We start from the raw sequence: 17,317 nt of genomic DNA, 5'->3' as shown, positions 1-17,317 counted from the left end.
TAAAAAATAATCCTACAAAATTAGCTTTAAAAGAACAGTTTGTTAATGTGTGACTGCTGAAACCAAGATGCCCATTTAAGCCAATCAAGAAGCAGCCCTGGTCTCTGATACTCTCAGCAAGAAGATTATGGTTCCCCAAACTTCTAGTTTCTTTATATTTCAGCCCATCAGGCTGGAATAAATAAAACATTAGCACAGAATTTCATTTGGCTTTTAAGTGACCATAATAAACACTACAATAACTTCAACACAGTGAGGGTACAGGTGAAGTTTCATTTGCAGACAGTTCTCGTAAGGACTTACAGCTTCTTGTATTTCGCACCGGAAGACGTGTATTCTGAAGAGCTCTGCATTGTAATGACTTTCAGTGAAAGCGAAACAGTCACTCTCAGGAGTTCCATCATGCCCTCTGACACAGAACAGGATTTTGTAGATAGGGTAGTTTGCTATTTCAGTGTTTGTCTGAGGATCTAAGAGTCTGTTTGGTTAAAAAAAAGATATAAAGAGCTTAGAGGGATTATGGACTATTTTCACTGTTATCCATATTACGATTCAAGACTCCTCTTTCTATCAAGATCATATAAACCATTTTTGGTATGCTAACCATATTAATTTTTAGTCTTGATAAATAAGTCATATGTGGATTACTGAAGTTATTAATACATAATTCCACAGTACTAAAACCTGTATAATCTTATACTTTTAGAGAGGCAATCAGAAAGACATAAACAATAAGTACATGTTTCTTATATAGTCTGTATGTAAATAAAGACTATATAAATGGGTAAATTAGAGTACCAAAATGAATCATTAAAGCTGTGCTTTTCATTACCTCCTAAAAAATAACCTAATCTTCTTTCTTATTTAAAAAAATAGGGGTGCCTGGGTGGCTCAGTCGGTTAAGCAACCGACTTCAGCTCAGGTCACGATCTCACGTTCCATGAGTTCGAGTCCCACATCGGGCCTGCTTCAGATTCTGTATCTCACTCTCTCTCTGCCCCTCCCCTGCTCATGCTGTCTCTCAAAAATAAACAAACATGAGAAAAAATTAAAATAAAATAAAACAAAATAAAATAAAAAATAAAATAAAAAACTGGGGCGCCTGAGTGGCTCAGTCAGTTAAATGTCCGACTTTGGCTCAGGTCCTTGAGTTTGAGCTCCACGTCGGGCTCTGTGCTGACAGCTCAGAGCCTGGAGCCTGCTTTGGATTCTGTGTCTCCCTGTCTCTCTCTGCCCCTTCCCTGCTCACACTCTCTCTCTCTTTCAAAAATAAACATTAAAGGGGCGCCTGGGTGGCGCAGTCGGTTAAGCGTCCGACTTCAGCCAGGTCACGATCTCGCGGTCCGTGAGTTCGAGCCCCGCGTCGGGCTCTGGGCTGATGGCTCAGAGCCTGGAGCCTGTTTCCGATTCTGTGTCTCCCTCTCTCTCTGCCCCTCCCCCGTTCATGCTCTGTCTCTCTCTGTCCCAAAAATAAATAAACGTTGAAAAAAAAATTTAAAAAAATAAAATAAAAAAAAAAAATAAAAAATAAAAAAATAAAAAAAAACATTAAAAAAAAATTTTTTTTAAAGAATAAAAAACTGGGGTGCCTGGGTGGGTCAGTTGGTTAAGCGTCCAACCTCGGCTTGGGTCATGATTTCATGGTTCAGGGGTTCAAGCCCCACATCAGGCTCTGTGCTGATAGCTCAGAGCCTAGAGCCTGGAGCCTGCTTTGGATTCTGTGTCTCCCTCTCTCTCTGTCCCTCCCCTGCTTATACTCTGTCTCCCTTTTTCTCAAAAATAAAATAAACATTAAAAAAAAAAAAAAAGAATAAAAAACCTGCTGTGCTGGGGCACCTGCCTGGGTGGTTCAGTGGGTTAGGTGTCCAACTCTTGGTTTCAGCTCAGGTCATGATCTTGCGGTTTTGTCAGTGCAAGCCCTGTGTCAGGCTCTGCACTGACAGCATGGAGCCTGCTTGGGATTCTCTCTCTCTCCTTTTCTCTCTGCCCCTCCTCCACTCGCATCGCCTGTCTCTCTCAAAATAAATAAATAAACTTAACAAAAAAAAAAAAACAACTGATGTGCTTTCTCATAATGAAACATGTTCTTCTGATTCATGGCAAATAAGAGAGACTGTACAAAACGTTAGTATCTACAAAAAAGATAATTACTAGAATCAAAGGACATCATTACGAAAATCAAAGATGTGTCATTCACTCAAAAATGTATTGGTTCAATAATACTTCTGTGATACCCACAACATTCCAGGCTCTGCCCTGGACAATGAGGACATAAATATGAAAGGAATGAAAAGAAACGGCAATTTCAACACTGAATGGGCAAGGCCATGGTTGGGGAAACCCCAGGGGTCCCTGTGTGTAATGCAAACACATAGGAAGGAAACCCAATTCACATTCAAAGGCACTGTGATAAGATAAAAACTTTGAAAACATAGGGCAAGAGAAATTGCTTTTGCATATTTATAGAATTAAAATATATCAGAACAAAGTATAACTTCAGTTGGGCATGACTACTGACTAAGAAGCATACAGAAATGAGAGCTGAACAAATTTTACTGAAAGTTTCACATTAGGGGTGCCTGGGTGGCTTAGTTGGTTAAGCGTCTGATTCTTGTTTTCAGCTCAGGTCACCATCTCACGGTTTGTGAGAGCCATGTTGGGCTCTGTGCCGACATTGTGGAACCTGCTTGGGATTCTCTCTCTCCCTCAAAATAAACAGACATTAAAAAAAAAAAAGTTTCACATTAATAAATACCATTAAAATTAGGATTTGTGAGTGTAAGTGCAATGGTTCTTTAAAAACTCAAAAGAAGAATTATACATGCAGATGAATGAAATATTAAATATTAAGTAACCTACTATTATCCACATATAGGTACAATTCTACTACCATGAAAACCCAAAATGCTTCTGGGGGCATAGAAATAGATATTCTCATACAATGCTGATAAAAATACAAAACAGATCAATATTTCTAGATGGCTATTTGGCATTGTATCAAAAACAATGAAAATGGGGAAACCTTTTGACTCAGTAAGTCTACTTCTAGGAATTTATCCTAAGGAAATTTCAAACATACAAAAATTTAGCTCAAACATAACTATTTATAGGAGAATTATAGGTAAAGCACTTATGTACCCATTTAATAAAAGCTTAATATTAGCCATTATTAGTAGTACTTTTCTCATTAAAAACAACAACAACAACACTAAAATGTCTAATATAAAAGACTGGTTCTTTTTTTTGTTTTTGTAAGACTATATTTTTTTAAGCAATCTCTATACCCAATGTAGGGCTCAAACTCACAGCCCGGAGATCATGAGTTCCACACTCCACCAATTAAGCCAGACAGGTGCTCCAGAGACTGGTTATTTCTAAATAATCCATCATATACCATCACAAATTTACTGATATGGAAAGAGATTCATGATATAAAACTAATTGAAGAAAGGGATGCCTAGGTGGCTCAACTGGTTAAGCATCCACCTTTGGCTCAGGTCATGATCTTGTGGTGAGTTGGAACCCTGCATCGGGTTCTGTGCTGACAGCTCAGAGCCTGGAGCCTGCTTCCGATTCTGTCTCTCCCTCTCTGCCTCTACTCAGCTCACGCTCTGTCTCTGTCTCTCAAAAATAAATAAATAAGGGGCGCCTGGGTGGCGCAGTCGGTTAAGCGTCCGACTTCAGCCAGGTCACGATCTCGCGGTCCGTGAGTTCGAGCCCCGCGTCGGGCTCTGGGCTAATGGCTCAGAGCCTGGAGCCTGTTTCCGATTCTGTGTCTCCCTCTCTCTCTGCCCCTCCCCCGTTCATGCTCTGTCTCTCTCTGTCCCAAAAATAAATAAACGTTGAAAAAAAAAATAAATAAAAAAAATAAAAATAAAAAAAAAATAATAAATAAATAAATAAATTTTAAAAAATAAAAAAAATTTAAAAAAGTGTTGATTCTGATAATGTTAATATTATTGATTCTAATACGTTCAGTTAGATTCAATATTAAACTTCTTACTGAACTAATGTGTCAAGCTAGTATTTGTATGGTGGAACAGGGAAAATATAAATAAATTTATTAGGCATATTTTCAGGCCAACATATTTTAATTAACCCCCAAACATTTAAATTTTTAATGTACTACACATAATTGGAATGGGGAAATGTATATAAAAAAACTGTTCTAATGAGTGACTAATTTGCATAAGTATCACAATCCTTGGAAGACAAGATGACACAAGTGCCAGAAGAATGAAACATTACATGAATAAGAAGTTATGTATTTTGTTCATTATTATTTCTAAATCTATAGGTCAGAAATCTGATCCAATGGTACAAACATTTCAGGAAGCTGGTCTTACCTCACAGTTCCTTCAGATACATTCGGCACCGAAAGGGTTACATCTAGTGAAATCTGACACTGGCTTCTTAAGATAGACATCATCCTTAATGCTTCCACTTCACTCCTGGGAGCATTTACTGAGGCACAGCCTAAATAAGTTAGTTTGCTGAAAACTACACTGTCCTCATCAGCCACTGGTGTGAAAGGACTTGACCCTTCGGAATCTGAAAGAAATGTTAATAGAGGGTTACTTTCATTCTGATATTTTGTTGACATGAACACCAAGTAAAAATCTACAGGTTACATTGAGATAATATTTCATTGCCCCACAATAAATGCCCATTGAAGTCAGAAATTTCATATTAAAACTCTGTCACTGACACCAAAATTTTTAGGAATTGCTTTACTGTTAATCCCAAATTTAAAATGTGATCTGAGGTTAGATCTGATTTGTATTTCTGCCTCTTCTAATTTTTTTTGACTTTATAATTTGTATTTAAGTAAAAAAATAACATTTAATATTTTATCACTCTGAAAAATCCCATCTCTGTCTTCTTTCTGATCTGCACTGCTTTATTTCTCTCATTCATCATCTTAGCCACTTTATTATGTTTTCTCAATGCCCCCGCTTTCCCTTTCCCAATAAAGCTCTACAGTTTTAACACTCTACTTTCCCAGTGAGCCTTTATAACTGCCCTATTCCTCCTCTGTGGTGCCTTTTGCCTCCCTTTTTCAACCTGGCAACTACTCCCAAAGAGCTTTTCAGGCCTGGAACAAGTATCTCTTCCCAAGCATTATTCTTCCACATCTCCAACACTGTACTCAAATTCTTTCTTTCTTGGAAAAATCTTGAAACATTCTGAAATAAGACTACCTCAATGTCATTTAACTACTGTTATCTCTTTGATATAAATGATACACATTTAAAGGGAAATCAGAATGGTACATATACCTACCCCTCACACAACCCCTTAAATCTAAAATCTGAAGATTCTAGAAAACACAGATAATGTTTTTTGCCTGCTCTGAATCAAACCTAGTATAAGGGTGGACACTCACATAATAAAAACATTAACCTTCAGTAAAGCAAGCAATGCAGCAATCCTAACCTCCTTGTCCAGGTCTCACTGGCAAGCTCATCTCTGGTTTTTGGAGGCCTACTAATGGCACAGGGTTAATGGTGGATGAAGCTGAGAGTTGGTTAGAAAGAGGTCCATCTCCTTCACCATCCAGTTGTGACCTTTCCACAAGTTCTTTGTCCCCTGGCTGGTCGTCCATTGGAGGATCCATCAGAACATCTGCTAGCTCTTTTTGCAGCTGCTGTTCACTTCCATTCCCTATAATCTAAGGGTCACAAATACATGCAATCAGCAAAGTGAGAAAGACAGGCCAGTACTAATTCAAATGGGTCCACATTCTAGAGATCGTCAGCATTTCTTTTGATACAAAGATATCTTCTGAATGTTTTTTAAAAACAGAATAAATCAAGATCTGCAGTAAGAGCTGCAGCTGCTCCCTTAATACATACAGTTTTTCATGAAAAAGTGTATAGTGAATTTGAGAGTAATGCCCGGAAATGTATGTGATAGTCTGTCAATGTTATTAGAAATGGATAAAGGGGCATTAAGGAAGACGCTTGTTGGGTGAATCACTGGATTCTACTTCTGAAATCATTATTGCACTATATGCTAACTAACTTGGATGTAAATTTAAAAAAAAATTTAAATAAAATTATGGCGATAAAACGTAAGTTTTCTACAGTGTCCTCAACTAGCAATGAAAATATTCATAATTTTATTTCTCTGCTGAGAAATAACGCTGCTAATGGGATTATATTTAGGGGCTTCGCTTATCCTTAAGAAAAAGGGAAAATGTGTTCGCTTGCAAAGTTATCATAGAAACAGACTTAGTAGGTAATAAATTTTCACATGTATTTTACCATTCCTACTATAAATAAGTCTAAGGAAGACTTCTCTGATATTAACAGTTTCTTAAAGTTCTGAGACACCTGAAAAAAGCTTGTACATATAAAATGGCCCTGAGCAACAGAAGCACTCCATTTCAGTAATGTCAAGTATTTATTTGTCTAGAGTCATGATGGTTTATTATTAGTTGCTCAACAAGGAAGTAATGCTTTCCAATGCTAAGGAAAACCACAAGTGACAAAACCCAGCAATGTCACTAAATGCTTATTCAAGAAACACTAAAAAAATTTTAACAAAGGAATTAATTTAGGAAAGGTCATAATCAAAAGGGGCTGATTTAGGAGGGTTTCTGAAGACTAAACCTGACAAAAAGTTAAAATGGGTGGGGCTAGGAGATTGTTACAGAGAATGAGGTCTTCTCAGTAAAATCAACACAGAAGTTAGGAAGAAAATGTCAATAATAACAGACACCTCTGGACTACCAAAGAACCCTGTTCAAACATAGTTTTATAACCCTATAAGCTTCAAGTTCCTTTGGCTATAAATTATAATTGAGAAACAAACAGTTTTAAATTTTTTTTTGCTGACATTTCCCAAGGAAATTTAACATGTCAGCTACTCTTGCCTTAGAAATAAAGGCCAGACAAGTGTTCAGCCTCTTGGCTTCAGTTACAATGTTTATTTCCGTGAATTTCATTTTATGTTTACAGTCACTGCTAATGGAACTAAAAAGCAGGTCAAATAATTTTAATTCTTTGTTCTGCCTGATCTTACACATCCAAGTGCAATCAAATTTCTTTTTTCAGAAGTTCTACTTTCACAAGTTTTTAAACCATCTGAAAAACAAACCACAGCTTAGTTCCAATTAGCCTCTTATTCTTTCAGAACTGGAGAATTACTATATCACCTGCAGTAAATAAAAGATGGCCTATTTGATAGTCTGTTTTCCAAGGGGAGAGAAAGAACATACATAAGTAATAGTTACAGCTTCCTAAACACAGATGGAGAAAAGACACTCAATTCCATGTTTAGGTAATTAGTAATTATAACTGGGGAAGCCATCACTAAAAGAGCAAACTAAATCAAAGAGAAGACATTTTACATATTATGAAGTACTATTTTGTTCTTTGGTATACAGGGTAATTAAATTTAAGTTTTCTGCTGGATAGACTGCCTACATTTTCATATTATTTGCCAATAACAAAAATATACCTAACCCTGAGAGAAAACATGTTTATATGTTTGTATTTTGTGTTTATACATGTTCATCTTGCATTCTTCTCTCATTTATAAAATCTATAAACATAAAAACTGTGTTCCATTTCCTTAACTCTTCCTTAAGGACTAGGAAGAAGAAATGTTCACATGCAAACATGTGATTTTTAAAAGCTGCTTAAAAATAGCAATGCAACATATGCTTTGGATAATTAGGTCCAAAATAGTACTCAACAATTTTGTTAGATCATTTGTGAACCTTCAATTTAATTTCAGAATTACTGTCTGTGACATTACAATACACATACTTAAACCAATTAAGCTTTTTGTTTTTTTATTAAAAGAATTTTTTTTTATTAAGTAATCTCTATGCCCAACATGAGGCTTGATCTAATGACCCTGATATCAAGAGCAGTACGCTCCACTGACTGAGCCAGCCAGGTACGCTGTTGTTTTCTTTCTAAAGACAGTCTTCCCTGGGCTTATCTGGGAAATAATTCACAATGACTTTCAAGGCTCTCAAACTCTGACATGCATCAGAATCACATGGAGAATTTTTATGACGCAAAGTGTTGGGCCCCAAATGAATTCCAATTCAGTAATTCTGAGTGGACCTGATAATGTGTATTTTTAAAAAATTTCCAGGAGATAGTGATACTGCTAGTCTGGGGACCACAGTCTTAAGAATCAACCTTAGGTTAATGGTTCTTAACCATGACTCTATAGTATAATTACTAATATTACCAGGAGGCATTTTAAAATTCAAATATTTGCTCCTCCCTCCCTCCCCTCACCTCCCACCCTAGTAGAGCCTGGCTGGGCATATGCATTTTGAAGAACCTCCACAGGTTATTTACAAAACAGGTGGCAGGCCAGATTAGGCCAGCAGACTATAGTTTGTTGACCTCTGGTATTGAAGAATAGCTTAAATAAACCAACAACCGCTTATTGCTAGACTTCTTGTTATTAACACAAAATAAACCCACTATAAGCAGGGTTTTTCTGTTCCTTGCTGCCAAGAGCATTCTTAACAGATAACACAATCATCTCTAAAACAGATGTAGCTTCAGGTAAAGTAATCAACACACTGCAATATTAGTAAAGGGCAGACATACAGATCAGTGGAACAAAACAGAATCCAGAAATAGACTGACATATATATGACCAATTGGTTTCAACAAAGTTGGCAGGGTAATTCAATGGAGAAAGGTAATAAATGGTGTTAGAACAATTAGCCTGACATCCATACCTATGTAAAGACATGAATCTTGGCTAATACTTCACATCATATACAAAAATTAATGCAAAATGGGTCACAATCTAAATGCAAATCCTGAAACTATATAACCTACAGAAGAAAAACAAAGGAGAAAATCTATGAAAATCCTGAGACACAAAGATTTCTTACAATACAAAAAGTAGCATAAAAAAATGATAAAACACGCTTTATCAAAACTAGAAACTTCTGCTCAAAAGACACTACTAAGAGAATGAAAACACAAGCCACAGACTTGGAGAATATACTTGCAAATCATGTTTCTGATGAAGGATTTATACCCAGAATACATCTACCCAGAATATCTCATAACTCATTAAGGAAACAAGCAACCCAATTTAAAAAAATGGGCATTTTCACCAAAAAAAGTATGAAGGTGGCAAACAAGCACGTGAAAGAAACTCATTAGCCAGTAGAGAAACTGAAACCACAATAGGATGCCTCCATACACCTAATAAGATTGGCTAAAATTAAAAACAAGACAATACTGAGAATACCAAGAATTCGCAAAGATGCGTGACAACTGAAAACCTCCCATACACTGCTGGTGGGAATGCAAAATGGTACACTTTAGCTGTCTTTTGTAAATTTCATAGGTAAATATACACCTACCATATGACTCAGTCCTAGGCATTTACCCAAGAAAAATTAACACCTGTGCCTCTTTGTGCATGTTTATAGCAGTATTGATAATCACCAAAAACTGAATATAAATGTTTATCAACTGCTTAGTGCATAAACTGCCATATAGCTATATAATGGCATACTACTCAGCAGTAAAAAGGAATGAATTATTAATACACACAATAACATGGATTATTCCAAGTAAAAGACGCCAGACACAAAAAACTCCATCATACCGTAAGGTTCCATTTATATGGAATTCCGGAAAAGGAAAATTATAGCGATGGAAATCAGATCATTGGTTGTCAGGGGCTAGGAAGGAGATGAGAGGATTCACTAAAAAAAAAGTACAAAGGAACTTTCTGGAATGGTAAAAATATTCTGTATCTTAATTGTGGTGGTTGTCATGTAAGAGTTTATATTCACTACAGCTTATAGAACTATACACCTAAAAGGGCTGCATATTACTGTGTGTAAACTTTAACTCAATAAACTTAAAATAGAAAAGGGATATTGATAGTGGGGAAGGCTATGCATTTGTGGGAGCAGGGATTATAGAAGTAATCTCTGTACTTTCCGTTTTGCTGTGAACCTAAAACTGTGCTAAAAAATAAAGTCTGTTTTTTAAAAATTAGAAAAAAACAAGTGGTTTCCACAAAAAAGAACAAAACTATTTACTTTTTTCTATTGCATCCCAAAAGATATTCATCCAGGGTTCTGTTTTTGGCAATAACCTTATTTTACAGGCTCTCCTGTGTCCACCTCATCTATGGCCAATGATATACAAACAATCCCTAATATATACCTACAACCCCTTCCTTAGCTCCCTACTGGAGAGAATTCTTCAGGTAGATATTCCAGACTTAGTGTGTCAAACTTAACTCACTGTCCGTTCCTCCTTCTGTATTCTTTTTATTTTTTAAAGTAAGCTCTACGCCATTGTGGGGCTCAAACTCACGACCCCAACATCAAGAGTCACATGCTCTACAGACTGAGCCAGCAAGGCGCCACCCTTGCTTTGTTGTTGTTGTTGTTTTTTAAATCAGTGAATTGTAATACGATCCACTTAGTGAGCCTATGAAGAGCACAATCACCCGTCACTCCTCTCATTACCACAATACTCACAAAGCTTACTGATCTTTGCTCACTTGTGCATTTTTTCCAACCTCTATGTAGGTGATACCACAGGACAGCTTCTTTCATTTTACATAAGTCTACTGGAAAGGTAAGAGTTTCCCTACCTTCTTTCTCTCTCCCCTCTGATCTGTCATATGGCCATTCAAGTTACAATTGCAAACCTTAGTTCTGATCAAACCCTTCCATGTTTCCTCCATTTCCATAAGGTAAAGCCCAAATTTGTAACTATATTCTATGAATTTTTCACAACTCTGCCCAATTTACGCTTTCATCTCTTACCAGACACGTCAAATTACTCAACTTCCCTAAGACATATCATAAGCTTTCAAGCATCAAGACTCTATAGACTGTTCCCTTTCCTAGAAAGTCCTCTTCTCCTTCTCCTTTCTGTTAAGACCAAGCTTAAATTCTGTTACCTCCTCTGGGAAATCTTAACCTCACTATATGGGGTTTAATTAGTCCCTCCTTAGGGAGTGCTACCATATGAGCATACATGTTTTATAGAACCAGACCTTGAACCAGTCTGGATTAGATGGTAGGGATTGCTTCTTAAGGTATCTTTATATTATTCCCAAAGCTTTGGATAGATTCATTGCACAGTGTACCTGCAATATAGGTTTACTGAATTGAGTTTTATAAATGCAAAGAATAGAAGCCAAAGTAGTATTATTTTACCAATTTTGATACTGGATACTCTACAGATTTTGAGTTATAAAAAATGAAATCTGAATGCTTTATTTTAGCTTTGTTTACTTAAATACAACAAAAACAAAGCATCATTTTCTATTATTCTGAGAATCATTAAAGGTTTAACATTTACTAAGAATACTGGGCAAGACCAATTAGCATACTACAAAACAATTTTATTTTGAAGCCCAACAAAGACTTCTAACTTAACAGAAATATAAAAATAAAAAAAGCAAAGCAGGTATGTATGGATAAATCAACGGTCATATTCAGATTTATGTTCATCTCTGTGTAAACTAGATTAAGAGGAGGAGGGGAGAATACTTTAAGAAACAGTCCTGAATTGAGGGAAAAAAAACCCAATAAATATAAAGTAGCCAATTTAGCAGCTACTGTAAACGCAGACATAAATGTCTGTAAGGACAGAGACTGCATGGCAAGTGATTTATTCATAATTCTGCTTATAAAGCAGGGTGGTAGTAAAAACAGTGGGCACAAGAGCTGGCTTATGGCACAACTCCAGGGGTCACCATTCACATACAGACCATGTGAACAGCAGCCTGTACTTACATCCTGGGCTCCACAGTAAGAGCTGAATTTGGGACATGGCTCTGATACTAACTGTTGGCTGTGGGCAAATTACCCTCTGGGAGCCACAACTGCCTCATCTCTAAAATGAAAGTGTTAATATCTATCTCATAGGACTGTCATGTCATGAGGATTCAATGATACAATAATAATATGCTTACTGGGCATTTATTATTTATAATTAAGGCATTATATATGATTTTTACAGGGATTATCTCATTTCTACATCACAGTACCTGTCAATTAGTAAGCATACAATTAGTATCACTTTCAGCTTTTATTTTTAAAGATTTTATTTTTTTAAAGTTTATTTATTTTCAGAGACAGCATGAGCAGGAAGGGGCAGAGAAAGAGAGACAGAGAGTCCCAAGCAGATTCTGCGCTGTCAGCATAGAGCCCAATGTGGGGCTCAATCTCAGGAACCATGAGATCATGACCTGGGCCAAAATCAAGAATCGGACACTTAACCAACTGAGCCACCCAGGCGCCTCTTAAATATTTTATTTTTAAGTAATTTCTATACCCAACGTGGGGCTTGAACTCACAACCCTGAGATCAAGAGTCACATGCTCCACCAAATGAGCCAGCAGGCAACCCCCACTTTCAGCTATTTCTAAATAAATTCTGACCCACCTTCTGGAGAGGAGGTTTGAAAAACCAAGTAACAACAACAACAAGAAAAAAAAAAGCAGTTCTTCCACTTTCCATTATCCAGAGAGAACTAAGAACACACCTACTATTTATGTGTAAGACCCATTACTGAAGTAACACCTGTCCTTTCTAAATGTATCAAATAAAAGTAATAATTTATAGGGTAGAATTGGCTACAGGTCTATTTCCTTAAGAGCAAAACTGCATTTATAGAAGCAAAGGACAAAACGTTTCAAAGGCAAAAGCCAGAGTCATTTCCTGGTGTTAATGTTCTACTTCTAACTTTATAGCCCGTTTCCGTTCTCTGCAACAATACCAACAAGGCACCACTTGATTTGACAGTTATCCAAAGCTACGTTAGGCAGTTTGGGATCTTTTTCCAGTAGAGATTTTGTCTTAGGAAATGCATGCTTATGAAATGACAGTGTGCACTTGAGATATCCACAGATGTTGAGAAAATTAAAGACAAATTCCTGATGATCTACAGTTCCCACTACTTGTGTCAGACTGCAATGAAAATAGAAGTATGAAAATGGTTCAGACTGAGTAATTTTACTCATCTTCAGTGTAAAAGCTAAGGCATCTTGAAACAAGTACATAAATCTCAGTTTTACCAGAAAGCAAGGCACAAAAGAACCAGAAGTCCCATTTGGATACTGGAAAGTATTGTTACTGACTTCAAACCCACTCACATACTCATTCTGCAATCTTTGATAAATCACTGAATTTCCTTGTGTCATTTATAAACTGCAGCTGTTCTGGCTATCCATCTTTTTATCTTACTGCGTGAAGGAAGGACCAGAGAAACAACCTAAAATTATCATTAGGAATTACTAACATTAACTTAAAAAGGGAAAGAGAAGGAACAGCACCTTGTAAATTCATCCTGAAAAGTTAAGTGAAGAAAGACCCAAAATATTTATGATTGTGTTACTAAATAATAGGATTATGACTGAGTTTTACTTACGTCTCATACTGTCTGAATTTTATGTATAAAGCAGACATTATTTTTATAATTAGAGAAAACAAATAACAAAAAGTCCATTTGGGAGAAAAAAGGAAAGCAAGCACGTTCAATTCTACTGTATGCAGTGATCATAATCCTAGGCCTTTTTCAAGCCTGTTGATTTTTCTACATTTCACAGACTCACTTTGAGTAATTCTTAATCATTCTTTAAGGTTTTGCTAAATTGTTACCTACTCTATGAAACCTTTCTTTGCTTTAATAGGCAATAATTATGTTCTCATATAAATCTGCTTTTATCTATATTCTGGTACTTGATGAATTTTGTAATGACATAGTTCCTTATGTGTCTCCCCACCAGCATCCTGACCCCCTTAATTAAACTGTGTGTTCATGGTTCAGTTACTCTGTTTGCTGAATAAAAGACCTACATTAGAGGACAAGATCACCTGATACTAAAGCAAGTAATATCAGATACAAAGTCAGAAAATTAGTTTAGGCAATGCTAAGTGAGAAGGAGTGACTTCTTTATCAGCTATTTCAATACAGGTTGGCAACTTCTTTCCAACTAAAATAATGTTCGGTGGATTTTTCAAGAAGATTAAAAAATTCTCTAACTGAACTTTTCACCAAAGAAGTATTGGCTCATCAATGTACTCCCAACCAAGATTTATAGAGTATCTTTGATTAAGAGCTAAGGGTATAATATTCCTACACAAGAGGAGTCAGGTAGAGAAAATACAACATGTTCTGAATTTATGAAAGTTTTCCGATTTTGATGTGAATTGTCAAAACATTTTATGAAGATAAATACCTGTGTTTTTTATAACTACATCATCATATAAAGCTCTTCTTTAAAGGGCTTAACTAAAGCATTACCTTCTCCAAGAAGCTTTCCCAGACTCCTCCCCCAAGCTGAGACAAGTTTCCATCCTTTGTTCTATAGCACCCTTTGTTAATCTCTACCGTAGCATTTATCTAACTGCATTAATGTTGAAAATTAAAAATATAGCCACAGTATCTCTACAGCTCCTCCATCAAGAGATATAGTCTATTTCCTGGATTGGCCCTGTGACTTGCTGTGATCAATACAATGTGGCAGAAGTGACACCATGTAATTTCTAAGCCTTAACCTTAAAAGATACCTTATAGCTTCCGCATCTATCCTAGGACCACCATGCTGCCATGACGAAGTCTGAGATGAAAGACTACAGGAAAAGACTCAGCCATCCCAATTAAGCTCAGTCTTCAGCCAATGTATCAGTTGAATGAAGTTATATGAACCAAAACAAGACCAACAAAACAACCCACTCAATGCATAAAATCATTAGAAATTAATAAACTGTTTTAAGCCACTCAGTTCTGAGATCTGAGGTAGTTTGTTACAAAGCAAAGACTACTACAATCCACTGCAGCAAGAATCTGAACTGTCATCTACCCTAAGCTTTAGCATCTGCTTATATATATAAGCAGGAACCATGTCCAATTGATCTCTATTCTCATTCACCCTTTAAAGAGCTTCTCTTTGTCTGTGATATTCTGCAGTTTCACTGTCATACTTTTTGTTGTTGTTGTTTATTTTTTCACTTTGAGAGAAAGTGGAGGACCAAAGAGAGGGAGAGACAGAATTCCAAGCAGGCTCTGTGCTGTCAGTGCAAAGCCTGTTGTGGAGCTCGAACCCACAAAACACTAGATCATGACCTGAGCTGAGATCAAGAGTTGGAGGGTTGCTTCACAGACTGAGCCACCCAGGCGCCCCCACTGTCACCCTGATTGGGACTCACTCTGTTTCTTGAAGCTGATTTGTATCTTTTATCACTTGTGGGAAATATTCAGCTATTATCTCAAGTTATTTCCTTTTCTCCCACTCTATTCTATTTTCTGAGTAATTTCCTCAGGTTGATTTTGCAGGTACTTGATTTTCTCTTCAACCATGTCTAATCTACTATTTAACACATCAGTTGTACCTTTAACTTTACTTGCTCTGATTTTCATGACGTTTGCTTGGTCTTTTATTAGATTTTTAAATAATTTTGTTCTATCCTAATATTTTCAAATTTTTCTTTAAATTTTCAATCATTTAAATCATATCTATCTTAAAGTTACAGCTAATAATTCAAATGCGCAAGTGTTGGTGAGATTTGATCCTGCTGGGGTTTGCCTACTCTGGGTCTTTGTAAATTATGGAATGTTTGATATTCTGTATCAAAGTTATCTGTAGAAATACCATGCAGCCTGGGTGGCAAGCATGTCCCTCCAGAATAGTTCTGCAATTGATTCTGTCAGGAGCCCTAAGAGTATTACCAACCCAGGAACATGCAGGTAGTATAAATTCAAATCCCAAATACCTGAAGGCAAGCCCACTGGAACAACTTATCAACAAGACTCCCCTCTAAACCTGTGTCCAACCTAAAATATATAAGCTTCCTTATTTTCTTCCTATGACTATAAACAAGTTATTTTTTCCAAATCTATCCTTTCAGTTAGCCTGAAGGTGTTATATAAGGAAATCTCAGTTCCAACACCCCTCTCTGTAAAACCCAAAGCTTTATCTCTTCTCCAGTTTAGTCAAAACCCAAGCCCACTGATCGTAAAGCAGCAAATTCCCCCAGTACGGACCCAGTGTCAGCATATATGTATAGTTCTGGCTTTCAGTGTCCCTCTTTGCTATTATTCTTTTGAGATTACTTTCTTGTGAATATAGCTATGAAAGGTATTTGTTATATTTCATCCAGCTCTCCTAAATATTTCGTACTAGGACATTTTTAGGTTTTCTAGGTCATCATAGTTCCAAAAATGGGGAGTTCTCAACTTCGGTGCCTAAAAACAGCATTTGGTGGATTACTAGCTATCAACTGAATAATTCAACAAAACACTCAATTAGGACTTTTGGGGTGGATCAATGACAGACTTTTAAATGTATTTTTCTGGAGTGTTATATGAAGGTGATGAATCACTAAATTCTACTCCTGAAAACAAAATTATACTATATGTTAACTACCTAGAATTTAAATAAAAATTTGGGGGAAAAATGTATTTTCTAAATCCAATGCAATTTTACAATCTAGTAGTGGCTGAGACAACAGTTTTAAAAAGAGTCATCAGCATCACTGAGCAACACGTTTGCAGTAATCCTATTATACTTGACTTTGATGAAAATATCAAAGATTCAACAATTCTATTACTTCTCCACTTACCATTTCTACATACAGTAAACCAATATACTGTCCAGATGTACTGAAAATACATGGAAATACATACAGGAAACATTTTTAATTTGTAGAACATATTGCTCAATTTCCTGGTCTAAAAAACAGAACATTTCTTTTCAGTAAACAAGATATGAGAGAGCACAAAAAAAGTTCTCTGCAGGAGCCCTGAGGGTCTTTCCCATTTACCATAAATGATTCATCAAATTAGAAACAGGAAGAGTAAGTCAAACAGTATTTCAAAAATTAACAAGACAATTTTAAGTCTTCTCCAAAAACAGAGAAGACTCATCTATTTGCATGTGTACTCATTTATGCTGTCTTCCTTCATATTACAGAAATTGCTCCTAGGTTAACCCCTCCACTTACACACAGGAAATCTCTCTTCCCAACCTAACCAAAGACTTAGCAATTCTCTGGTACTAGTAATGTCCCCTTCTTTACTGAATAACTCTTATCAGTACACACATATCAGGAAATCTCTCACTGGAATCCCTATTACTCTTCAGTTACCACTCCATTTTTCTGTTTTGTTTTGTTTTTTTAGCAAAACTCCTTAAAACAGTTGTCTACACTATCACCACTTCCTCCTCAGCTACCACTTACAACCCAACCCACAGTAATGCTAATGATCTCATCTCTCTTGAAAACAACAACAACAACAAAAACAAGCAAAAAAACACCCTTCTTAAGGATCACCCAGGCCTCTATCCT

General features: G+C 36.3%; 1 protein-coding gene across 1 annotated transcript in view; it reads right to left on the bottom strand.

The window, feature by feature from the left end:
* Nucleotides 1-17,317, bottom strand: part of LOC115500153 (rab GTPase-activating protein 1-like) — a 170,158-nt gene that overhangs the window by 126,203 nt on the left and 26,638 nt on the right. Inside the window, 3 exon segments of the mRNA XM_030294523.1 lie at nt 304-478; nt 4,347-4,551; nt 5,437-5,671. Of these exon segments, the coding sequence (XP_030150383.1) occupies nt 304-478; nt 4,347-4,551; nt 5,437-5,671 (615 nt within the window).

Source organism: Lynx canadensis, chromosome D4 (assembly GCF_007474595.2).
Source record: "Lynx canadensis isolate LIC74 chromosome D4, mLynCan4.pri.v2, whole genome shotgun sequence".
NCBI lineage: Eukaryota > Metazoa > Chordata > Mammalia > Carnivora > Felidae > Lynx > Lynx canadensis.
Note: the sequence above shows the minus strand (reverse complement) of the source record. Positions and strands in the feature narration are given on the sequence as shown.